Source organism: Schistocerca nitens, chromosome 9, assembly GCF_023898315.1.
Source record: "Schistocerca nitens isolate TAMUIC-IGC-003100 chromosome 9, iqSchNite1.1, whole genome shotgun sequence".
NCBI lineage: Eukaryota > Metazoa > Arthropoda > Insecta > Orthoptera > Acrididae > Schistocerca > Schistocerca nitens.
Window position 1 is genome coordinate 500,908,310 of NC_064622.1, and position 27,110 is coordinate 500,935,419.

Consider the following 27,110-nt stretch of genomic DNA (forward strand, 5'->3'; position numbering starts at 1 on the left):
GTACTATCTCTGCGAGTGTATCGAAGGCTACAGTAGCGGCGCTATAATTTACTGTTAAAACCAGCTAAATCTCATCTGGCTATAAGAAGATGTAGCGCTATATTTACTTTATTGAAATCTATGTATTGAAATCTAGTCTGGAACAATTTTGTACTCTATTGCATACCATTTAATTCTTGAGAATTAATTTTAAATCATCCATCAAATTATACTTATGAGTAATGATTTATACGTGTTCAGTTTTGTACTTTATGATTGAAGTATTTATAAAAGTCGGAACATAACAGCAGAGGTACCCATACGCGTTCTCTTTCTTTTTCTTTTTGTACAATTGGAACTAACAGAATCAAATTTAATTTCTCGGGACGACGTTTCCTTTGCAGCCCTAAATCAGATAACGACATTGTAATTCCTTTTCGCCACATCAGTTCTGCGTGACAAAGTTATTGGTACTTCAGCCACTCAAATATTGCTTGTGGGTACTTAGACTGAGCAATCATGGCCGCGGCGTTAGCCAAAGTGAGAAGTTTATCTTCTCTTAAAGGGACGCAAATAACGCCGCTTACATCAAGGTAACACAGCTAAATTGTGCCAAGTGAGCGTGTTCACAGAATTTTATATACAATACAGAGCACCTCTGTGTCCAGTTCAATTGTTACTTGTTTGTAAATATAATCTCGCAGACCTCCGTACAGGAACAAGGTCAAAGGTATTTGAGTCTTCGGGTACTGCTGATAATTGTCTGAATTGACAGGCTTATATCAACGAGCGGAACACATCAGGACAGCAATGAAAGTTGGTTCAGCAAATTACTGGTACGAAAAATCGAACCAACAAAAGAATCTCATTCGAGGTTATTGTCAGATAAGGAAGTTATTTATGAACTCCAGACGCATAACATGAGGCCAGATTCCGTTGACAGCTATCTAAAGAACTAGTAAGTATAGGGCCTATAATTTCATGCACACAATACGTTTAATTTGACCAACATGTATGATCGTTAAATATTTATTTCAGCAAGGAAAATGTTGATTTAATACAGTCAAGAAATTTGTCCTGTGAATTAGTAGGCAGTTGGACAGTTACTGTAGGTGATTTGGATCAAGCTTTACATCTTTGGCGATACACTGGTGGATTTACAAGTATAGACAAAGCCAGGAAAGAACTGTTACAAGATCCGGTATGTATGATATTATTAGTGTTTGTGTGCCTTTACAAGTCAGTTTCCAGTGTAACATTACTAACTTTGTTATTTCAGGAATTTGTGCGGCTGCAGAAGGAAAGAGGGAAGATGCTACGATCACGGCACTTGCAATACGTCCTGGCATTTAGTTACTGGCCACCAGTCCGTCCACGAAATGGGCCAAATCTTTATGAGATTAGAAGTTACAGACTGAAGCCAGGTACCATGATTGAGTGGGGAAACAACTGGGCCAGAGCAATAAATTATCGCAGGAACAATGATGAGCCCTTTGCAGGCTTTTTCTCACAGATTGGAAGACTGTACAATGTACATCATTTTTGGTGTATGTATTTGTTTGCTACATATATATACATAGTATGCTACATTTATTTATTTTTCCTTGTGCCATTTGGCACATTATAGGGCATGACAGGTACATTATGGAAATTATATAAACATAAAACATTAACAAAGTAGGATAGGACTTGTTGAAGACGTGACAGGAAGTTTGAAGACACGACAGAAAGTGGAAGACACCCTTATCAAAGAAACCTTTCCAGAATTCACCTTAGCAGCTAGGGAAAACTATGAACACTGAAGTCAGGCTGACTGGTTGGCGTATAGACTATGCTTAAGGGTTAGTTCATGATTGGTATTGCATTCTATATTTACTTTGATAAATATGTACCTTCATCTTTAAGTACTGAGTTTTGTTTACAGCACATTACTACTTGTCATGCATATTTACAAAGAACACTGCTATTTGCCATGTAGCTAAGATAAATTTTCAATCCCCCAACCTAGATATGCAGCTAACTTGTAGACAGAGTGGCAAATGAGACATATTTTTAATTTTCTTTTGAAGTGATAGAAATTCCCTATTTACTGTTTAGTTGAATGGCAGCTTGTTGAATAAGAGTACATTACTCTTCTGAACAGGCAAAGTTGTTGTTGAGCCTTGTATTGTGACTGTATATCACAATTCAGTTTAAACTGATTTCTATCATGAGGAAAAAAATAAGCAATGAGTGTAAGAATTCAAAGATCCTTAAAAAGATGTGTAGGTATCTACTTTATGCACTATTCTACTATCACTTCTGATCAACACACAAACTCACTATTCACTTAAGGTACACTGCCCTAGAACATAATTCCACAAAACAGGGAGCAAAAATTGCAGAATAAGCCAGTACTTTTGTCTTTAGGACAACACAGTTAAAAAGAAGCTTCTAAGTGCATAAAACACTGTATTGAGCTTCTTGATTAAGTTGTATGTGCTTTGACTCAATTTTTACTTGTCCAACTGGATCCCAAGAAATTTTATGCAGTGTTTTTCATTTAGTCTATGACATTAACATCTGCTTTGATGCAAAGAGCTAATTATTGTTGGTTTGAAATTGCTAAATATGTCTGTGTGAGATTGACTCACTGTTTGGTGTGAACCACATGTAGATTTCTTTGGCTGCCATTTGAGTCTTGATTAGTATGCTTTTGTCATCAGCAAATACAATTTTTAAACTAACATTACATGTTCCGAGGATCATTTCACATATTGGATCATAATGATGTGCGGGGGAGGAGATGGAGGAGATGATATAAAAATGTGAGTTAGTAATTCCTACTTACCACCTTTTACACTTTAGTCATAGATATTCTTCAGTGAATTAGGAGTTGTCAAGGAGAAACTGTGTCAGTTTGTTTTCAATTTTTTATTTTGCTGTCTGTCAGACTTTTGTATCACTTGGTAAATGATCAATAATTTTTGTTTCAGCATTGTGCACTCCTTTTTGAGCTAAAGACAACCTTAGTTTGGAGTAACAAATGTAATTTTTCCTTCTGGTATTGTAATTATGTACATCATTGTTCCTTTTGAACTGTAGTGCATTATTTACAACAAATTTCATGAGGGATTAAATATACTGCGAAGCAGTAGTCAGAATGCCCAATTCCTTAAATAAATGTCTACAAAATTATTGCAGGTGAGCAGTATATATTATTCTTACAGCACATTTTTGCACAGTGCAATGAAGACTTACTTTCTTAAAAATGGTTTTCCCCCGAACATTATTCCGTATGAAATTATTGAATGAAAATATGCAAAATATGTCAACTTACTGGTTTCTCTGTACTCCCTCCCCCCCCCCCTCCCCCCCCAGATTTGCAAAGATTCTGAGTGCAAATATGGTTTAAGTAAGTTGTTTTAGGAGTTTCAAATTCTTCTCATCAAAATGGACACCTAAGAATTTTGAAGTTCCCACCCTATTTATTATTTCCTCACCTTGTGTCACACTTATAATTGGACATGCAGAACTGAATATGTTTCATCATCAGGATTTCCTTCCAGCGAGCTGGATAGGAACATTGTGAACGATAGGCTTCCATCGGTTTCTGTCCTGGTATAGCTTTCTCCTCTCCACTATGTCCCATATAACTCCTCTCCTCTTGATCTTCCTTAACCTGATCTGTCCATCTCTTTCTAGGCCACCCAATTGGTCTTCTTCCTGGTACCTCCATCTCCAGGTACTGGCATGCAGTTCGAATCGGGTGCATTCGCTTCACATGACAAAACCACTTAAATCTCAAAGCACTCGTTCTCTCCTCTGTAGTCAATGCCACCTGCAGGTCTCTCCCTACATAGTTATCCCTGACTCTGCCTCTCCTAGTTTTTTGTAGAGTTGACCTAAGGAACTGCATTTTACGTGCTTGTATTTGAATCTCTTATTTATGACGTAGGCCTCTAGACCAGGGGTCTCCAAACTACGGCCCGTAGGCCGAAACCGGCCCGTGAGGGCCGGCAAACCGGCCCGCGTTAGCTGGCCAGCCATCCCCGGTATCCGGCCCGCCAAATATTTGAGGTGGTACCTATACTGCCAACAATTGAGTTTCTAGGCCTATCGCGACCAATACACTGCGACATTGTCGGACATAATCATGCAACAGAACTATCAAATATATGCTCTGGCTCTGCTACTCGCTACAAGACTATATAACTAAACTTATTGTTGCACCGCTTTAAATAACAATGCGTTGACATTCTCTACCTCTTCGTCTTGGAGTAATAGTGTTACTAACAATGATTTTGAGATTTTGTTAACTTTGCAGGACGCTTTCGTGAAGAATGTGCAGTGACATACTTTTTTGTCGGTGAAATTCGCCAGAATAAAATACGCTAGAATTTCAGTCAGGTACATCCACCAATCAAAATTATGTAATTAAATAAAAATCGTAGCTCATTTCAGTGTTAGCTATTCCCAGAACCTTAGATTTTTGCGATTTCATCTTTCCTTTAGCCTTACATTACGGTGATCATGGGAGTGCTATGGTGCTTTAATTCCCACTAGGTAGATCATGGCCCTTATGACTTCGTGGAGGAGTCAATGTGCCCCGCGGACTAAGAAGTTTGGAGACCCCTGCTCTAGTCTATACATCATGATTGGCAGGAGATAAGTTTTATACATGGTCTGTCTGGCTCTTTGAGGGACTTCCTTGTCCCAGATTAGATTTCGTACTTGGTGGAAGAAGCTAGATCCTTTTGTTATTCTGTTTAAGACTTCTAGTTTGGAACTTCCATCGCGTGGTATGATGCTACCCAGATAATTGAAGCTTTTCACACATTCGGCCTTCTCCTCCTCCGGTATGATGCGACAGGGTGTGGGTGTCCTGCTCATCTTCATTGCCACTGTCTTGTCCCTACTCACAGTTAACTTGAATGTTTTAATTTTTGTGTTCCAGTAATCTAGTCTCCTCCGAACCTCCATTTCCGTCTCTCCCCAAATGGCAATGTCATCAGCAAAAACAAAATCTTTGAGATCTTCATTTTCTTCTTCCTTGATTTCTTTCATGATTGTGTCCATAAGTGTAATGAAGAGTAAGGGGAGAGTGAACTGCCATGCTGAACACCTCTCTTTGTCTTAAACCATTTTGATCTTCCACCTCCTCCTTGTACAGTGCATTTCTTTCTGCTATCTTTCTTGAACAATGGCATTATAATTCCTTTTTTCCATTCATCCAGCACTTTGTTTTCTTTCCATACCACCCCCAGCACACGGTGTAACCATTGTATTCCATGGATTCCTGCGGCTTTAACCATGTCCACTGCCAACTCGTCTATTCCAGCTGCCTTCCCACTTTTCATCTGTTTCAGGGAAATCTCTGTTTCTATCAAAGAGATTGGATCCTGCTCTTCATCTGATTCAATGACTTCGGTGTCACTTTCTTGTGCGCCTTCCCCATTCAGTAATATATCAAAATAATTCTTAATCTCTTCTCTGATACCTTCCATGTCCCTGATAATATCCCCATCCTCTGTTTCAATCACTTTTATGTCTTCTCTATCAGATCTTCTACTTTTCAATAACCCATATAGCAGTTTTTGGTTCCCTTTGCTATTCTGCTCTAGTTTCTGGGTGAATATTTCCCAAATCTCCTACTTTTCTTCTTTCACGATTCATTTTGCTTGGAGTTTCTTTTGTCGGTATTCCTTCTCCAGTGTTGTCACCTTGTATTCTTTTGGTACAAGCCCCTGGTTCTCATTTCTTTTTTTCAAACTCCATGTTTTCCTTTGCCATATTACATTTTATAATTGCATCTTTTACTCTATCATTCCACCAACTGGTTTCTTTGTCTTTCACTTTACCCTTTGTTTTGCCACATATCTGCACAGCACTGAATATGTTGTCATTTTAAAATTTAGGATGAGACCATTCACAGACAACCAGTTAATGATACTTTTAAGAACTTTCTTTACCATTTCTTCTGATTCTGTATGCATGCTTGGATTGATTACATCATTGTCATTTGCAAAAAGACCTAATTCTGTTTATTGTATATTAGACTGAAGATTGTTTACTTATATGTGGAACAATGGTGGACCTAAGATTAGCCTTGGGGAACCCTATACATGATTTCTTCCAGTCTGAATTATGTACCCATACTACAGTACCTTGGTTGAATTACCAAGCACAACTTTCTACATTCTTTTGCGTGTATATGGCATTATACTTTGGCTAACTATACCATCAATTCCATAAAACTTCAATTTATTGGGAAGAATATTTTTATTCACAAAGTCAGATGCCTTACGTAAGTAACATAAATAAAATACCAACCAGTACTATTTTATTTTTAATGCATGTAAAATCTGGTGGTTGAATATGTAAATGGCAGTCTCATTAGACAATTCCTTCTGAAACCTGAACTGTGTTTTTCTGAGGATATTACTGTTGCTAATGTGAGGCATTGTTCTAGAATATGTCACCTTCACAAATATTTTGGAAAATGACAACAGTGAAACAGGATGCTAGATATTGACATCTCTATCACCTTTCTCAGAGGGCTTTCACAATGGCATACTTCAGTCTCACTGTAAAAATGGTTTGAGTTAGTGATGCATTACATATTTCAGCTAAGACTTCTCTTATTATATGGGAACAATCTGTAGTACTCTATTGCAAACACCATCAAAAGATAACCTTTTATTTTCTTAATTTCAGGAGGAGAGGTTGTTGGTACCTTCATATGATTAAATTTTAGGTGCCCCCCTCACCCTCCTCCCAACATACTGCTGGGATTTTTATCTTGAACTGTTTGTCCCTATGCTTTCTACTATCTTTAAGAAATGATCTTTAGTACATTTGATACTTGTGACTCATCATATATAGCCCTTCCCTTCAGTTGATTGGTGATGTTATGTTGTTCCGTGGCGTGTTATCCTGTCACATACACTACACTATACATTACCCCCTGCGGGTTCGGTGCTAAGAATAGGCCCGCGGTATTCCAACGTGTTGTAAGAGGTGACTAAAAGGAGTTTCAAACGTTTCGGCCCTTATGTGATGGTCCCCTCTTGGGTTTGACCACCATATTTCAAAATTATTCCGAAGAACGAGCCAATTGGGGAACGGCGCCTTACTTGGTGCATTGTGTCCATCGTGCATTGAGACCTTTAGCCAGCTTATTTGTCTTAGCTTTGCAGTCCCGCTCACTCTCCATCTCTTGGGCGAGGATACATTCCTGGGTGTGATTTCCGCCATGCACTCAGCAGTGTCTCTTTCTGCGCTGATGATGACCACGGACCACTTGCCACCTAATATCCAGCACGGTAGCAGTCCGTTGTGGTGGGGCCGCCATGTAACCTGTTGGTTGTAGCCCCCTGACAACACATGGATTGTTCTACTGATGCTTGCACCATTAACTCGCCACATATGCCAAGGAGTATGCCTATCTCCCTGGGGCATTGGGATTCCTAGCAAAGGCCATACTGCCAGGTGGCCCTTGCTGTGGCCCCGGTGGGGAGGGTCCTTGGTCGTAGTAGGTGGCATCAGGATGGATGACACGCAACGAAGCATGGCGCATCTTCTCTTGCTGGTGGCCAACCACCAGCAGTCTCTTAAACATTCAAGGGCTCACTTTAATGCAAACGTGCATGACCCCAAATCGTTCCCCTCCCTGGCCACACCATGGGAGGAACGAAAGGCTATGAATGACAGCAAGATGTATTTGCCCCGATATCTAGTCTGTACAACAGGTGATGGGAAATCCTTTGTGTCCATGAAACCTCAGTTCTTCGTAGAGCATTTAGAGGACAAGTTTGGGGAGGTGGACGGCTTGTCAAAACTGCAGTCTGGGTCAGTCTTCATAAAAACAGCGTCCTCTGCCCAGTCACGGGCATTACTCACTTGTAAGAAACTGGGGGATGTTTCTGTTACTATCGCGCCCCATAAAAGCTTAAATATGGTCCAGGGCATTATCTTCCACAGGGATCTTTTACAGTCCAATGACGAGCTGCACGTCAACTTAGTGACGAGGTGTCCATTTCATCCGGCGTGTCCACTGGGGTCCGAGGGATCATCAGGTTGCCACCGGTGCCTTCATCTTGGCCTTAGAGGGTGACACATTACCCGAGAAGGTGAAGATGATGGTCTACCACTGTGATGTCAAGCCATATATACCTCCCTAGAAGCGGTGCTTCAAGTGTTGGAAGTTCGGCCATATGTCTTCCCACTGTGCTTCCAACTTCATATGTCGTGATTGTGGTCGTCCATCCCATCCCGATACTCTATGTGCCTCGCCTCCCATCTGTGTCAACTGCGGAGAGTGCCATCCCTCTTGCTCACTGGACTGCAAGATTCTACAGAAGGAACGAAAAATAATGGAATACAAGACCCTGGACCAACTGACCTACACTGAGGCTAAAGGGAAATTTGAACGGCTTCATCCTGTGCGCATGACATCATCTTATTCCGCCACTGTCACTTCTGTTACAGCTCCATCTGTTGCACCATATACAGTCAGCTCTCAGAGCCAAAGGACCACACCTGCCCCATTGATGGTGGGGGGCACTTCCCTCCTTGTTGCTCCCGCACCACCTACCTCGGGAGCAGCATCCCCCCAACCATCAGAGACGCCAGTCCCCACATCTAAGCTGGAGAAGCGTAAGTCTCACTAGGAAGGGATCCCTTGGGTCACTCCCTTCCCAGGCTCCTACCAGTGGCAAACCAGACACCTGCTGAAGAAGCCCCAGGTAGCTGGTCGTGGGGTGGTCGCGGTCCTCTTCAATAAAAGAAGCCCTCCCAGCAAGGGCAACCAAAGGAACAGCATGAGAAATTGAAATCGAAGACCCCTAAGGCCAAGGAAATTTGGTGGCACCCACTGCACCACTACTTACAAGCTCTGCATCTGAGGATGCGGTGGAGATTCTGGCATCCGCTAAGGACCTAGATCTCGCCGGTCCCTCAGACATGATGCATGTCGCTCTCGTTGGCACTCAGTCAGTGGCAGCAGGTAACCTAGCGGTGTAATCTGCCTCCTCGGTCCCTTCATGCCTTTCTCGGCCATGGACAATGTCATCCTCCAGTGGAACTGCATCGGTTTTTTCCACCATCTTGCTGAGCTCTGACAATTTCTCAGACTTCACCCTTTCCTCAGCCGTGCGAACCCCCCACCCTCCGTGGCTATTGGGGATATTATAAGAACCGGGCAGCTTATGAGAGAGTATCTGGTGGCGTCTGCATCTACGTACTTCACTCTCTTTGCAGCAAGTTTGTCCCTCTACAAACAACTTTAGAGGCAATCGCTGTTCGGGTGTGGACGCCTCAGGCTGTTAATGTCTGCAGTCTCTATTTTCCACCGGATGGTAATGTCTCGCATCATGTCCTGGCTGCACTGATAGCTCAATTGCCGCCACCTTTTCTGTTCCTGGGCGACTTCAACGCCCATAATCCTCTGTGGGGTGGATCAGTGGCGACAGGCCAAAGCAGCATCATTGAGCAAGCATTGGCACAGCTCGACCTTTCTCTTTTAAATACTGGTGCCCCTTCACACATTTCAGTGTGGCACATGGCACTTACTCAGCCATCGACCTTTCGATCTACAGCCCTAGCCTATTACCATCTGTCCAATGGAGTGTGTATGACGACTTGTGCGGTAGTGACCACTTTCCGATCTTTCTGTCACTACCACAGCATCACTCTTCTGGGCACCCCTGCCGACGGGCTATGAATAAGACTGACTGGGACTTCTTCACCTCCATTGCCACTATTGAGCCTCTTTCCAATGATGCCATTGATGCGGTGGTTCACTTGGTCACCACCGGCGTCATGACTGCCGCAGAAGCTGCCATTTCCTGTTCTTCTGGGTCCGCTGAGCGGAGGACTGTGCCTTGGTGGTCGCCCGAGATCGCAGAGGCGATTATAGATCGCAGGCGGGCACTCCAGCGTCACAAATGGCATCCCTCATTGGCACACCTCATTGCCTGTAAACAGCTCTGTGCACGAGCCCCCGCCTCATTTGCCAATGCATGCAGGAGCGCTGGGAAAGGTATGTCTCCAACATTGGCCTCCGTACCTCTCCATCGCAAGTTTGGGCCAAGATTAGGCAACTCTATGGCTATCGGACCCCCGTCAGTGTACCTGCACTTTCACTGAATGGAGCAGTCTGTACTGACTCCGACACAATTGCAAACCGCTTAGCAGAGCATTTTGCTCAGAGTTCCGCTTTTGCGAATTACCCACTGACCTTCCGCTCCCTGAAAGAGCAGTTGGAACGTCAGAGCCTTTCATTTCACACGTGCCACCCTGAATCGTACAATGCTCCGTTCAGTGAATGGGAATTCCAAAGTGCCCTAGCCACTTGCCCTGATATGGCTCCCAGGCCAGATCGCATCCACTGTCAGATGCTCAAACACTCTCGGTGGACTGCCAGCGACGCCTCCTAGACCTTTTAAACCGTATCTGGGTTGAGGGTGAGTTCCCGTCGCAATGGCGGGAAAGCATCATACTCCCCGTGTTGAAACCTGGCAAGAACCCACTGAAGGTGGGCAGCTACTGTCCCATTAGCCTCACCAACATTCTTTGCAAGTTGCTCGAACGCATGGTGAGCCGGAGGTTGAGTTCGCTACTTGATTCTCGGGGCCTTCTGGCTCTGTCTCAGGGTGGGTTCCAAAAGGGCCCCCTCTGCCACCGATAATCTGGTGTGCCTGGAGTCTCCCATCTGTATGGCCTTTGCCCGCCGTTAACATCTGGCCGCCATATTTTTTGACATGCGGAAGGCATACGATACGACATGGCGACATCACATCCTCTCTATGCTTTATGGTTGGGGTCTTCGGGATCCACTCCCGATTTTCATATAAAATTTTCTGTCGCTTCATCCCTTCCGCGTGCTAGTTGCGGCCTCCCATAGTTCCTACCAAGTTCAGGAGAATGGGGTACCGCAAGGATCTGTCTTAAGTGTCTGCCTCTTTTTAATTGCAATTAATGTGCTCGCTGCGACGGTGGAAATGTCTGTCTCAGCATCCTTGTATGCTGACGACTTCTGCCTATACTTTAGCTCCACTGCTGAACAGCAGCTGCAGGGCACTATCCACAAGGCGCAGTCTTGGGCTTTAGCCTACGGCTTCCAGTTTTCAGCTGCCAAGACCTGCGTTACGTATTTCTGCCGGCGACACACTGTTCACCCTGAGCCATGGCTTTATCTTGATGGCAAACCTCTTGCTGTGGTTTTTGGGATTGGTTTTTGATACCCGGTTGACTTGGCTCCCACATATTCGGCAGCTTAAACAGACGAGCTGGCGGCATCTTAACACTCTTCGTTGCTTGAGTCACACCAGCTGGGGTGCCGATCGGCCTACCCTTCTATGGTTGTACCAGGCGTTAATTCAGTCCTGTCTAGATTATGGGAGCCTGGCTTACAGTTCGGCATCACCTTCCACATTGCAGTTGCTTGACCCCATCCTTCACAGCCGGATGCAACTCACCACTGGAGCTTTCCGGACAAGCCCTGTTGACAGCATACTTGTGGAGGCAGTTGTCCCTCCATTGCGCTTCCGGCGCCAACGATTACTGGCTGCTTATGCTACACACGTTTGTAGCTTGTCCAGGCATCCCAGTTATCGTCTCTTGTCCCCTCAGTCAGTCGTCCATCTTCCGGTACGGCAGTCCTGGTCAGGGTGTACGATCACGGTTAGCGCCAGAACTCTTCTCTCTGGGTTTGAGGTTTTCCCTCTTCCACCTCTTTTCCGGGCCCCTCTGTGTATACCCCCGTGGTGTGTGCCCCGCCCATGCCTTCGGCTTGATTTGGCACAGGTTCTAAGGACTCAGTCCCTCCTGAGGCCCCCGTTGCCGCTTTCTTTCAATCTTTGCTGCATTTCAAGGCTCTGACGTCTGTACTGACGGTTGCTGGTCGTGTCGGTAATGCTCTTACTCTAGGGGATCATTACGAACAACACTAATTGCCATATGGCTGCAGTGTTTTCACTGCCGAGCTGGTCGCCATCTCTCATGCCCTAGAGTACATCCGCTCCTGCTCAGGTGAGTCCTTCGTTGTCTGTAGTGACTCCTGAGTGAGTGGTTTACGAGATATCGACCAGTGTTTCCCTCGCTCTCGTCTGGTAATAGCTATCCTGGAGTCCCTCCATACTGTTGCCCGTTGCGGCCGCTCTGTGATCTTTGTGTGGACCTCGGGTCATGTCTGCATCCTGGGAAATGAACGTGTTGACACGCTGGCCAAACAGGCTGTCGGTGCACCAGCCTTGGAGATTGGCCTTTCGGAGAGTGACCTAAGGTCAGTTTTGCGGCAGAGGGTACTTCACACCTGGCGTGAAGAATGGCACACCCGTCCTTCATTCAACAAACTTCGGGCCATCAAGGAGGCTACCGGTGTGTGGTGCTCCTCCTTGTGAGTCTCTCACAAGGACTCTGTTGTCCTCTGCTGGCTGCGCATTGGCCACACCTGGATAACACACAGCTATTTATTGCAGCGCGAGGATCCACCTTTATGTTGCTGCATGTCAGTTTTGACGGTGGTCCACATCTTGTTGGACTGCCCGCTTTTAAATCCGCTCCAGCAGACGTTTGGGCTGCCTGATGCGCTTCCTGCACTTTTATCAGATGATGTTGCGATGGCAGATTTAGTTTTGAGTTTTATTCGTGCAGGGAGTTTTTATCGCTTGATCTAAGTGTTTGTGCTTTTTCTTTTGTGTTGAGTCTGGCCTTTGGCCTACTATTTTAGACTGGGGTTTTTAGTACGTTTCTTGGTGGTTGGCTTTTCCTTTCTTGTTTTATTGGTCGGCCAACCACTGTCACACTCAGTGTGATTTTAATTCCTTTTTTTCTGGTCTCTGTCTGTGTCTTTCTTGTCCTGTGTCATCTCTTGTCATCACCATTGTTTGTTCTTATTCTTTGTGGGTGTTTCAAGTTCGTGGAAAAAGGGACCGATGGCTCTTGTAGTCTGGTCCCTTCAATCCCACAAACCAACCAACCAACCAACACTACACATTGTACTACATTCCATATGGCCTTAAGGTTGTTGTCTAAGAATTACTGATTCCTGATAGTATGTGGATGTTCCTTGCTTTTTAATATTCTTTCGTAGTAAATTTGCGTACTTTTTTTAGTGTTCAACCAGTACAGGATTCCTACTTGTTCTTGCTATAAGATGCGTTTCTCTCTTCCGCCGATGTGACATGCCTTCATTTTTTTGCTCCTCCTCCTCTTTCCTTGTCATGACTCTTCTCCACTGGAACATTCGCGGCCTTAGATCCAACAAAGAGGACTTACGGCTGCTCTTAGAATCGCCCCCCCTCCCTCCCAAGAACAGCATTCCATCTCATTGAGGGGGGTGGGGGGGGTCATGCTGCTCATCCGGGATGACATTCGTATTCAACATATCTAACACATCTCCCTGACTGCCCCGCTCCAAGTTATTGCAGTCTGCATTTTCCTTCCTCACTTGACCTTTTCCCTTTGCACCATTGGCATTCCTCTATCCTTAGATGTCGCCAGGGCAGACTTCCTCCAGCTTATTGGGCAGTTCCCTCACCTGTGTCTGCTGCTCAGTGACTTTAATGTTCACTATCCCCTTTGTGGTTCTCCCAGAACCTGTCAGAGAGGTTCCCTCTTGACTGACCTTCTCAGTCAATTTAACCTCATCTGCCTTAACACACCGGAGCACACGTTCCTTTCAAACATGACGCACTCTTATTCCCATTTTGACCTATTCTTCTGCACTGCCCAGCTTGCCCATCGTCTTGAGTGGTCCGTTCTCTCGGACACCTACTCGAGCAACCATTTCCCCTGTAATATCAGTTTGCTCACTCCTACCCCTTTTAATTCCAATCCCAAAGAAAGCAGGTGTTGACAGATGTGAGAATTACCGAACAATCAGTTTAATAAGCCACAGCTGCAAAATACTAACACGAATTCTTTACAGACGAATGGAAAAACTAGTAGAAGCCGACCTCGGGGAAGATCAGTTTGGATTCCGTAGAAATACTGGGACACGTGAGGCAATACTGACCTTACGACTTATCTTAGAAGAAAGATTAAGGAAAGGCAAACCTACGTTTCTAGCATTTGTAGACTCAGAGAAAGCTTTTGACAATGTTGACTGGAATACTCTCTTTCAAATTCTAAAGGTGGCAGGGGTAAAATACAGGGAGCGAAAGGCTATTTACAATTTGTACAGAAACCAGATGGCAGTTATAAGAGTCGAGGGACATGAAAGGGAAGCAGTGATTGGGAAGGGAGTAAGACAGGGTTGTAGCCTCTCCCCGATGTTATTCAATCTGTATATTGAGCAAGCAGTAAAGGAAACAAAAGAAAAATTCGGAGTAGGTATTAAAATCCATGGAGAAGAAATAAAAACTTTGAGGTTCGCCGATGACATTGTAATTCTGTCAGAGACAGCAAAGGACTTGGAAGAGCAGTTGAATGGAATGGATGGTGTCTTGAAGGGAGGATATAAGATGAACATCAACAAAAGCAAAACGAGGATAATGGAATGTAGTCAGATTAAATCGGGTGATGCTGAGGGGATTAGATTAGGAAATGAGACACTTAAAGTAGTAAAGGAGTTTTGCTATTTGGGGAGCAAAATAACTGATGATGGTCGAAGTAGAGAGGATATAAAATGTAGACTGGCAATGGCAAGGAAAGCGTTTCTGAAGAAGAGAAATTTGTTAACATCGAGTATAGATTTAAGTGTCAGGACGTCTTTTCTGAAAGTATTTGTATGGAGTGTAGCCATGTATGGAAGTGAAACATGGACGATAAATAGTTTGGACAAGAAGAGAATAGAAGCTTTCGAAATGTGGTGCTACAGAAGAATGCTGAAGATTAGATGGGTAGATCACATAACTAATGAGGAGGTACTGAACAGGATTGGGGAGAAGAGGAGTTTGTGGCACAACTTGACCAGAAGAAGGAATCGGTTGGTAGGACATGTTCTGAGGCATCAAGGGATCACCAATTTAGTATTGGAGGGCAACGTGGAGGGTAAAAATCGTAGGGGGAGACCAAGAGATGCATACACTAAGCAGATTCAGAAGGATGTAGGTTGCAGTAGGTACTGGGAGATGAAGCAGCTTGCACAGGATAGAGTAGCATGGAGAGCTGCATCAAACCAGTCTCAGGACTGAAGACCACAACAACAACACCCCTTTTAAGTGCACTCCAAAATGGCAGCTTTCTAAAGCGGACTGGAGGCTTTAATCCTCCCTGGCGCCCTTCGACGCCGAACATTTCCCCAGTTGTGATAACCAGGTAGAATATATTACAAACAGTTTTCCTCACTGATGCGGAATGGTCCATTCCTTGCATAAGATAGAAAACTGTATTCGTTAAAAATAGTTGTGTTGCACAGTGTCGTCGCATTCGTCGGGATAGCAAAAGAAACTAGCTGGATTTCGTTTATTGGTTCTTTCAGCAGTTCCACTCTCTCTTCCGTTGTGTGGGCCAACCTCCGACAGCTCTGTGGGACCCAGATCCTTTCCCCAATTTGTGGCCTGACAGTAGCAGATGGTGTCGTAGTGGACCCTATTGCTATCTCCAACACCTTGGCCACCTTTTTGTTGGGATTTCTAGCTCCTCCCTCTATCAATCTGTCCCTCCTTCGGAAACAAGTGGAGGAGGCTCGGCAATAGCCTTTTCTTCTCAGAATCGCGAGTGGTACAATGCCGTCTTTACTTTGAAGAAGCTGGATCGTGCTCTCACTTCATCCCAATCCTCCACCCCAGGGCCAGATGATGTTCACCTTCAGATGTTGCAGAACCTTTGTCTTGCGGGAAAGCACTTTCTCCTTCATAAATAAAATTGCATCTGGGCAGAGGGCTTGTTTCCCAGATGCTGGCGTGAAGCCACTGTCATACCCATACCTAAGCCCAGTAAGAACAAACACCTTACTACAAGTTATTGCCCCATTTCTCTCACCAGCTGTGTGGAATGTGCAGCTGATATGGTGGCTCGAGTCTCACAATTTAATCAACATTGTGCAGTGTGGATTTGAAACGTGCCTTTCTGCGGTTGACCATCTCGTTACCTTGTCAACCCACGTCATGAATAGTTTTCTGCAGAAATACCAGACTGTGGCTGTGTTCTTAGATTCAGAGATATCCTACAGTATCTGCTGGAGGACTGGTATCCTCGATTCTCTCTGCACGTGGAGCTTCCGTGGCCGCATGTTCCATTTCCTTCAGGAATTTTTAAAAGGCCGAATTTTTAAAGGTATATGTCAGTTCTGCCTTGTAGCACACCTTTAATCAGGAAAATGGTATGCCTCAGGCTTCCATTCTGACCATCGTTCTCTATGCTATCGCTATTAACCCTGTCATGGCATGCCTCCTACTGGGCATCTTTGGCTCCCTTTTCATTGGCGGATTTTTCCATCTGCTGCAGTTCTCCATGGACTAGTCTCATTGAGCGGTGTCTTCAGCGATGTCTCGATCGTCTTTACTTGTGGAGCATCGACAATGGCTTTCGCTTTTCCACTGACAATACCATTCGTATGAATTTCTGGCAAGGCAATTGGTTTCTTACGGTCTGTACATCTTGTGCCTGTTGCTCTTCCATTTGAAAATACAAGATTCCTGGGGCTCATGCTCAATAGGAAACTTTTTTGGTCCTCCCATGTCTTGCCTGGTGGCCACCCATTGTACACGGTCAGTCAATGTCCTGCGAGTCCTCAGTGATACTTCCTGGGGATCGGATCGGTCAACCCTCCTCTGTTTGTACTGCTCCCTTGTCAGATCGAAACTAGTCTATGGGTGTTTCGTTTATGCATCTGCACATGTGTCCATCTTTATACCGTCTCAATACAATCGACCTTTGTGACATCTGTTTGGCCATTGGCACCTTTTACACTAGCCTGGTTGAGAATCTGTATGCAGAAGCTGCCGAACTAGCACTGTCATACTGCCATGACTTCCTCCTCAGCAGATACGCATGTCGTTTGTCTGCCATGCCTTTCCACCCATCCTATGCCTCCTTCTTCGATGACTCCTTTTATCGTCGGTATAGGGTGCATCCCTTTGTCTGTTACCTCTTGGAGTTCGCTTTCAGCTCTTGCTCCAGCTACCTGCCACTTTTTGGTGGGTGTGAACCCTTCACCGCCTTGCCTTCCTGTGACAGCCTGTGTTCACCTCAGCCTTCATTTGCTTCCTAAGGATGCTACGCCAGCTCGCTCTATCACCATAAGTTTCATGACCTTCACACGAACTCCGCTATAGTACCTTTGTATACATTGATGATGGCTAGGGCTCTTGGTCTGATCATATTGTTGGGTGTGCTTACGTTTTTCGGTATCGGATTCTGGAACACTACTCAGTATTTACAGCAGTACTCTTCACCCTGTATCAGGCCACGCAGTCCCCCCAGGGGATCCACAACTCTTTTGTGGATACGTGTGTAGCGAGCACAGGACCCCGAGCTAATGTGGCCCTCCTTCCTTTCCGGGCTGCATACCTTCCCTTTCCACATCCTTCCCCATCCCCCATCTTCGCCCCCCCCCCTCTCACCTCTGGCTCTTTCCTTCCCTTTCTCCCCCTCTGGGAGTATGGTTTGTGCCTACGTCCGGAGACGGACACTCGAAACAGTTACCAATTCCTTGCTTTCTACGCTTGCAAGTCTTCATCCTTCCTCTGTCCTTCTCTTTTCCTTACCTCTTCTCTTTGCCCTTTTCTCCGCTGCGGCGTTTGAGACCCCTCTTCTTTCCTTTCCCTTTCTCTTTTTTCCTCCCTGTGCGTGTCTGAAGGCCGACCCACGCATTTTCGTGCGTAGCCGGTGACGGGGTAACGCGTAATTCCCCGCCCCGCGTAGACAGGTAGGTCACGTACGTACCCCCTGGTAGCAGCCAGGCCCAGGGAGGGGTGATTACCCGAGCTGATACCTTCCGAAAGTGCCGATTGGTCCCTCCGTCCATTTGTCGGGAGGTGTGACCCGAGGTGTGAACAGTCACCTAAGGCGGGAGTGCCCTCAGAGAGGCCCCCCCACAAGGGAGGAGCGCGCCATCGGAGACGCCGGTAATCATGGGGGATTCTTCCGCAATGGTTTCCTCACCTTCCACTATGTCTGCTCACAAGCGTAAGTTCACTGAGTCTCAGCCACACAGTTCTTCCATCGTTGCCACAGTTCCTTGTTGTTTCTCGGTCTGACGAAGGTCACAACTTCTCCACGGTCAACCCTTTCATTATTCAGAAAGGTGTCAACGCAATTGCAGGTCCTGTAAAGTCTTGTTCCAGATTACGGAGTGGCACCTTGTTGTTAGAAACGGTCAGTGCCCTCCAGGCACAAAAATTGCTGCGTACTTCACTGCTGCACACCTTCCCTGTCTGGGTTGAAGCGCACCGCACTTTAAATTCCTCGCGTGGAGTCGTTTACATGCTCCCTCGATGGATTGTCTGACGAAGAAATTCAGCACTACCTGTCAGATCAGGGCGTAGCGGCTGTTCATAGAGTTATGAAAAGGGTTGACACGAACATCATTCCAACCCGCACTGTCTTCTTGACATTTGACAAAGTTCAACTCCCATCGAAAATCAAAGCAGGCTATGAGATAATTTCCGTTCGCCCTTACGTCCCAAACCCTACGCGTTGCTATCGGTGTCAGCGGTTCAATCACACCAGCCAGTCCTGTTCCAATCCGGCCAAATGTGTTGTGTGTGGCAAGGATGCCCATGAGGGTGCTTGTCCACCCCCCTACTGTGCCTCCGACAGGAAAATACAGCACTGTCCTTGCTTCTCCTCGGCCAACGAAGGAGGCGGCCACGCAGACTTGCGACCTCACCTTTAGTACCACGGTCGTCAGATCGGCCAGCGCAAAGATCGCCCGTTCAACCTCACCACTTTCGCCTGCCCACTCTATGGCTCACCCTTCTTCGGGTTCTGCTAAATCTCGAGCCCACAAGTCAGACATCAAGACTTCGAAAAAAGAGCATACTCGTGAAGATTTTTTACGTACCCCAACTTCACAACCATCAGTTCCTCCTTCATCTAAACATCATATTTCCAAGAAGGATAATAAGAAACCCAGTTCATCTCCTTCTCCGCCAAGGCGTGTCTCATCTACAGCACCACCTGGCGCAAATCGCCCTCGGCCGTCTTCTGTGTTGCCGAGGCGCACTGCTGGCGGCCGATCAACCAGCCGATCGCTGGTGGCAGGAGCTGCTCCTGAACAACCTATGGACCAGGATCTTCTGCCTTCGGCTGAATGCCATTCCATGCTGTCGGTCGCAAGCTCTGAGCAGTCGTTGAGTTGACAGCAACCTTGGTCACATTCCTCCATTTTCTGTTCACCCTATGTCCATTATCCACTGGAATATCCGCGGCATTCGAGCCAATCGGGATGAATTGAATTGTCGATCCTCTTACGATCCTACTCGCCGGTCATCTTCTGTCTTCAGGAAACAAAGCTGCGTCCCCATGACCGCTTTGTTCTCCCTCATTTTCAGTCCGTCCGGTATGATCTCCCCTCTGTTGAAGGCACTCCAACCCATGGAGGACTCATGATTCTTCTCCATGATACTCTCCATTATCACCCAATCCACTTAAACACTTCCTTCCAAGCTGTCGCCGTCCGTCTTTCCCTTTCTGGATACACGTTCTCTCTTTGTACTGTATACATTCCATCGTCCACACCAATGGCACGAGCTGATCTTCATCTTCTTGGTCAGCTTCCACCCCCATATTTGCTGGTTGGGGACTTCAATGCCCACCACCCGCTTTGGGGATCTCCACATCCTTGTCCATGTGGCTCACTAGTGCTAGACGTCTTCCACCAAGCGGATCTAGTTTGCCTCAACACTGGGGTCCCTACATTTTTGTCTGCCTCCACGACAAATTTATCTCATTTGGACCTTGCGGTCGGTACTGTTCCGCTAGCTCGGCGCTTCGAATGGTTCGCCCTTGATGATACACACTCGAGTGACCACTTTCCATGTGTCCTTAGACTGCAGCCTCAACAGCCATATATGTGCCCGCGACGCTGGCAGTTTGCCCAAGCCGATTGGACACTTTTTTCGTCTCTAGCTACGTTCGATGACCGTCACTTTCCCAGCGTCAACGATGAGGTCACACATATTACCGACGTTATTCTTACAGCTGCGGAAAACTCAATACCACGCACCTCCGAATTGCCCCGGGGCCCCCCAGTTCCTTGGTGGAATGAGGCATGCTGTGACGCAATACGTGAGCGGCGACATGCTCTTTGCGTTTTCCGCCACCATCCTACTTTGGCCAACTGTATCCGCTATAAGCAGTTACGTGCGCGATGCCGTCGTGTCATCCGCGATAGCAAGAAGGCAAGCTGGAAATTCTTTACTAGCTCATTTAACACCTTCACTCCCTCCTTGGAAGTTTGGAGTCGGCTTCGACGGTTATCAGGCGCGCCTAGTTTCTCCCCGGTCTCTGGGCTCACTGTCGCGCATGATACATTAGTGGACCCCGTCGCAATTTCTTACTCATTGGGTCAGCACTTTGCTGAGATTTCGAGCTCTTCAAATTACCCGCCAGCGTTTCTCCCGAAGAAACGTGCAGCAGAAGTGCGACATCTTGCTTTCTCCTCTCAAAATCGCGAAAGCTACAATACTGTTTTCTCCATGCGGGAACTCCAACATGCACTCTCTTCTTCTCGCTCCTCCGCCCCAGGACCGGATGGTATCCACGTCCAAATGTTGCTGCATTTATCAACCCATAGTCTGCGTTACCTCCTTCGCCTTTATAATCGAATTTGGACCGACAGTACTTTTCCCAGACGATGGCGGGATGCTATCGTCGTTCCTGTTCTGAAACCTGGAAAGGACAAACATCTCCCCTCTAGCTATTGCCCCATTTCTCTCACGAGTAGTGTCTGTAAGGTTTTGGAGCTTATGGTGAATTACCGTTTAGCTTGGTGGCTGGAATCCCGCAGTCTTTTAACACCTGCCCAATGCGGATTCCGAAAGCATCGTTCTGCAGTTGACCATCTTGTTGCTCTCTCCACTTATATCATGAACAATTTTCTCTGGAAACGCCAAACAGTAGCAATATTTTTTGATCGGGAGAGAGCATACGATACCTGTTGGAGGACAGGCATCCTCCGCACACTGTTCTCTTGGGGCTTTCGAGGTCGGCTGCCCCTTTTTCTTCGCAAATTTATGGCAGAGCGCACATTTAGGGTGCGGGTGAACACTACTCTCTCCCGTACTTTCTCCCAAGAAAACGGGGTACCCCAGGGCTCCGTGCTAAGTGTTGTACTGTTTGCCATTGCCATAAATCCAATTATGGATTGTCTCCTTCCTGATGTCTCGGGCTCCCTCTTTGTGGACGATTTTGTGATCTACTACAGCTCTCAATGGACCAGCCTTCTTGAACGACGTCTTCAAGGATGTCTCGATCGCCTCCACTCTTGGAGCATCGAAACCGGCTTCCGTTTTTCTCCCAGTAAGACCGTTTGTGTTAATTTTTGGCGACGTAAGGAGTTTCTTCCGCCCTCCTTACATCTAGGTCCTGTCAACCTTCCGTTTTCAGATGTCGCTAAATTCTTGGGTCTTATGTTTGACAGAAAACTGTGCTGGTCCTCCCACGTTTCCTATCTTTCGGCTCGCTGTCTGCGAACGCTCAACACCCTCCATGTCCTGAATGGTACCTCCTGGGGAGCGGACCGAGTGGTCCTTCTCCGCCTCTATCACGCCTTAGTGCGCTCGAAATTGGACTATGGAAGCATAGTCTACTCCTCTGCTCGGCCGTCTATTCTTCGGCGTCTCGACTCTATCCACCACCGTGGATTACGTTTAGTGTCTGGAGCTTTTTACACCAGCCCTGTGGAAAGCCTTTATACTGAGACTGCTGAACCTCCGCTGTCCAATCGGCGAGCAGTCCTTCTGAGTCATTATGCTAGCCATCTGTCTTCCATGCCTGCTAATCCAGCCCATGACATTTTTTTCGACGCCTCCTTTGATGTAGGATATGCATCCCGCCCCTCCTCCCTACTACCACCGGGAGTCCGCTTCCGTCAACTGCTCCATTCTCTTTCCTTCTGCTTTCCTAAAACCTTCTTGACAACTTGGGGTACAGCACCGCCTTGGCTCCGTCCCCGGATCTGCCTGCTCCGTGACCTTTGTCGATTTCCCAAGGATGGTACCCCTTCTCTTGTTTATCGTCGGGCATTTGCTGCTCTATGTGCACAAATGACGGACGCCACATTTATTTACACCGACGGCTCGAAAACATCATTAGGTGTAGGGAGTGCCTATATTGTTGGCGACACCCAAAATCCCTTTCGGCTTCCCGACCAGTGTTCGGTTTATACTTCGGAGCTTTACGCTGTTCTCCAGGCTGTCCACTACATCCGCCGCCATCAGCGGATACAGTACGTAATCTGCTCAGATTCTCTCAGCTCTCTCCTCAGTCTCCAAGCTCTTTACCCTGTGCACCCTCTGGTCCACCGGATTCAGGACTGTCTGCGCTTGCTCCACCTGGGGGGCGTCTCGGTGGCATTCCTCTGGCTCCCGGGACACGCTGGTATCTGTGGGAATGAGGCGGCCGATATAGCGGCCAAGGCTGCAGTCTCTCTTCCTTGGCCAGCTATTCAGTCGCTTCCCTTCACCGATCTACGGAGCGGTTTATGTCGCAAAGTTGCTCATTTATGGCATGCGCATTGGTCAACACTTCCCCAAAATAAATTGCGTGAAGTGAAAGCCCTTCCTTGCACTTGGACCTCTTCCTCCCGAACACGTCGTCGGGAGGAGGTAATTTTAGCTAGACTCCGGATAGGGCACTGTCTTTTTAGCCATCGACATCTTTTAAGCGGCGATCTTCCCCCACTCTGTCCCCACTGCTCTCAGCTGTGGACGGTACGACACCTTTTAATTGAATGCCCCTATTTTAATCCGTTACGCTCCCGTCTACAGCTATCGCCTGATCTATCGTCGATTTTAGCAGATGACACGCGCTCAGCCGACCGCGTTCTCCAGTTTATTAGTGACAGTGAAATGACGTCAGTCATTTGAAGCTTTTTTTGGGGACAACCAACCCCTTTCTGTAGTGGATTTTTAAGCATTCCTTCTGCTTTTAGTTTCTCCAATTTTATGACTTTGTTCCCATTGCTGCTGGTTTTCAATTTCGGTTTTTTACTGTTTCCTAAGTCACGGGCTGGGCGCTAATGACCATAGAAGTTTTGCGCCCTAAAACCAAACAAACAAAGTAGCTGAACTCAAACGTTTCAGCAGATCATCAATGTGTTTCTTCCAATTTAATCTCTCATCAATGGACACACCTAAAAATTTGTAATATTCTACCTTAGCTATATGCTTCTGATTAAGGTCTATATTTATTAATGGCGTCATACCATTCACTGTATGGAACTGTATGTACTGTGTCTTATCAAAATTTCAGTGAGAGTCCGTTTACAAGGAACCACTTAGTAATTTTCTGAAAGACAGTATTGACAATTTCATCAGTTAATTCTTGTTTGTCAGGTGTGATTACTATACTTCTATCATCAGCAAAGAGAACTAATCTTGCCTCTTCATGAATATAGAATGGCAAGTCATTAATATATATTAAGAACAACAAAGGACCCAAGACTGACTCTTGTGGAACCCCATTCTTGATAGTTCCCCAGTTTGAGGAATGTGCTGATCTTTGCATGTTATGAGAACTACTTATTTCAACTTTCTGCACTCTTCCAATTAGGTACGAATTAAACCATTTGTGCACTGTCCCACTCATGCCACAATACTTGAGCTTGTCATTAGATGTTGAACAATGCTCACCGGTCAGATTGACTAGTACTGTCTTTCTAGTGTTAAACTAGCTGGTGCACTTGCATAGTACTGTGAATTAAAATCTGCTGGCTCAAGCCAAAGCTTCGTATTCAGTTGACTGTAGTAGAGTGCCATTCTGCTGCAGAAGTTGATAAAGAATTCCCTTCTCGTGAAGAAGAATACTTCGAAAAGCATCAAGATTATAGATGGTATTTTGTTTCGTGTACGAGGTCTGCTCAAAAAATTCTGTAACTTTTCCCACAATATTTTTCGACACTTTCCTTTTACTTATTGTGCTTAGTCTCCTTCGATACACTCCTCCACAATTGATACACCACTCCCAACGCCATTTCCACCCTGGAAGCAGTCTTGGCGTGCCTCTTGCTGGATCGCATGAAGCAGTCTTCGAATTTTCTTTTGTCTTGTCTATCGTAAATCTTCATCCTTTCAATAGGGTTTCCAACTTTGGAAATTAAAAAAAAGTCCACAGAGGCCAGGTCTGGAGAGTACGGAGGATGAGGCAGGCAGCACCATGATTTTGTTTTTTGTGCAATAGTCACACACCAGTGGGATGAGTGTGTGGGTGCGTTATTGTGATGCAAGAGCCATGAATTGTCTTGCCACATTTCAGTCCGTTTCCTTCTCACAATTTCCCATAGGCATCACAACACATCCCAATACTACCTCTGATTAACAATTTTTCCCTGCGCCATGAATTCAAGATGAACGAATCCTTCAGTGTCAAAGAAAACTATCAGCATGGTTTTGACATTTGACCTGACCTTATGAGCTTTTTTTTGTCTTGGAGAACCTGTCTCGACCCATTGTTAAGATTGAACTGTGATCTCAACGTCATAACAGTAGACCCATGTCTCATCACCAGTTATGATTCTCTTGAGGAACATCCCATTCTCATATGCTCGATACACTTTGTGGTCTCATCTTATGAGCCATAGGATGAACTTGATGAGAACATGATGCATTCCATTTTTTATTTGTGTGAACCATTCATAACACAGAGTATGGCTTAGGCACTCATCATCGTAGGCTTCCCCTGCATCATGTGGTGTGTGTCTGTAAAAGTTTTCTCGAGTTTCACGCAAAATTTAATGCAGATGTGCTCTTCCTCTAACTCTGCCACCTCAAAATGTGCAAACTATTGAGTAGAACATTGTTTCGCACACACGGCTGAACAGTAACTAAAGGACGTACAACAATGAAACTTCTGGCAGTTACACATTAAACACAGGTGTGTGCAGGGATGCCAACCTAATTTCACTGCAACACACCATTGGTGGGAATTTACGAGTGTTGCAGAATTTTTTGAACTGACCTCCTATGACTGGTGGTGCATGTGAACTTGTGTCCCTAGACTGTGCGGGGGGTAATTTTCATTAAAAATGGTACAGCAGTTTGAGTTGTGGGAGTCCACTGTAACTGCAAAAAGTCTAAAATTTTGATAATATTTTGCTGTTTTTTGCACCAGTTAAATCATAACAACATAAAATGTGATAGTGTGCAGAGAGAATTTTTGCACCCATCCCGGCCTTTCATCCCGCTTCCCAGCTGTCCCTCTGCCCATCCCACCCAACATGACTGCACTCAAGTCCAGCTGGTACTGTAGCTCGTCAAAGGACTTCCTCCAAAAGCTAGCAGTTTTCGTTCTCTTTCGTTCTTACCTGTCAGTGACTCGACAGCTTTGATGTTTGTTGAATGATCTCGTTTACTCTTAAATTACTATGTTGAAACATTAGATGTTGTCCCTGTATCCATTTGAATTTTGCAACCTCCATTAGCGAACTATTTGAATTGCTTCACGCTGAATATCGTGAAGGTGATGAACAGGATGAAATTTATCACATTTTGAATTTTAGTAGTTTGGCACAAGCATAGTGAGCAATTGAGACACTGCAACTCGTGATGTAACGAGTTGAAGCTGTACTGTACAGTGTGCTTCTCGCTCGTGGTAGTGGAATTTTGATAAAGTTTTATTTACTATTAGTGGTGTAACACTACAGAAATGTTCTTTAATATTTTCAGGCTACAAAGACTTGCAGACACGCAAAGAAACCAGAGAGGCCGCTTGGAGATCACCTGGGTGGGATGAGTGTGTCGCATATACTGTGCCACTCATTCGCGACATGCATACGAGAATTCTGCTGCCTACAGAATTCTCTCCAACAAAGTAATCAATGCTTTTTGGTAGCTGTAGTATGAAATGAGAGTACGGAGTGGGCACATACTTCGAGAAGGAAAGTCGAGTTGCATTTGTAGGAAGTGGCACTTGAATTGTTGGTTTTTAGACCGATGCTTCAGTTTTTAAATCTGATAAACAAATGGATCATGTTGTATCCTACCATGTAAATATGTTTTGTAAATGAAACAGTGAAATGTATCCATACCAAAGTGATGTGATCAGTGTTCTCCATGGAATTCTTGACTCTGTTTTAAAATTTCCTGCTTGTTACTTTGTACTTTCTTATCATCTTTTAACTTTTTGAAATGCTTATATTTTAATATCTTTGATTCTTTATGTATAGTCATAAAAGAATGGATTTAACGTTTTTATGGCATCATGTATCGTGCTGAAACAGTTACTTTCCTCTTAGATTGTGTGTTTGTACAAATATTGCCATGAAATGTAATAAGAAATTGAAATAGCTCTATAAATAAAAGTTATGGACTAAAAATAACAGAAAATTGCCACGATTGCAGTTATTCATCGCCGGCCGAAGTGGCCGTGCGGTTAAAGGCGCTGCAGTCTGGAACCGCAAGACCGCTACGGTCGCAGGTTCGAATCCTGCCTCGGGCATGGGTGTTTGTGATGTCCTTAGGTTAGTTAGGTTTAACTAGTTCTAAGTTCTAGGGGACTAATAACCTCAGCAGTTGAGTCCCATAGTGCTCAGAGCCATTTGAGCAGTTATTCATGGAAAAAAATGTGATAATATTTTAATGGTTAACTGACGGATAAGGTGTCTTAAGTTATGCAACCAACTTTTCTTGTGCTTCAAGTAGAGATAATACAGATATTTCAGGTCGGATTAAGACAGTTGTCAGTTATCTGGAGATAAACATTTTTTAATGCTTCATTGAAACATCGGATCAGATGTAAACTATTTGTTAATCTCTTTTCATCTCTTCTCCCCTTTCTTGACAAATGAGAATATTTTTATAAAAATAATGTAGGAAAAGCCATATTGGTACTTACTATAAAGAAGACACATTAAGTTGCAGATGGGCACAATTAATACACTTACATAAAGCTTTCGCTCATGGCCTTCCCCTGTAAAAGAGTCACATACACCATTCATATGCACAAGCAAACACATCTCATGCACACCCGACTGCCAACTCCAGCACCTTGGGCTGAATGCAACTATGCTATGAGATGCAAGCAGCAGTCTGGAGAAGGCG

At 45.3% G+C, this 27,110-nt stretch overlaps 1 protein-coding gene across 1 annotated transcript; it reads left to right on the forward strand.

Annotated features, from left to right (window-relative positions):
• The first annotated feature begins 376 nt into the window (after positions 1-376).
• LOC126203082 (protein NipSnap) lies at positions 377-26,396 on the forward strand. Its single transcript, XM_049937322.1, has 5 exons — positions 377-572; positions 755-937; positions 1,018-1,180; positions 1,259-1,526; positions 25,737-26,396. The coding sequence occupies exons 1-5, from the start codon at positions 499-501 to the stop codon at positions 25,883-25,885; spliced, it is 837 nt and encodes a 278-aa protein (XP_049793279.1). The 5' UTR covers positions 377-498; the 3' UTR covers positions 25,886-26,396.
• Positions 26,397-27,110: the final 714 nt, after the last annotated feature.

Coding starts and splice junctions, on each gene's coding strand:
- LOC126203082 (XM_049937322.1), top strand. CDS start 499: ATGGCCGCGGCGTTAGCCAAAGTGAGAAGTTTATCTTCTCTTAAAGGG. Junction 1,181..1,258: donor AAGAACTGTTACAAGATCCG/GTATGTATGATA, acceptor TTGTTATTTCAG/GAATTTGTGCGGCTGCAGAA. Junction 1,527..25,736: donor CAATGTACATCATTTTTGGT/GTATGTATTTGT, acceptor TAATATTTTCAG/GCTACAAAGACTTGCAGACA.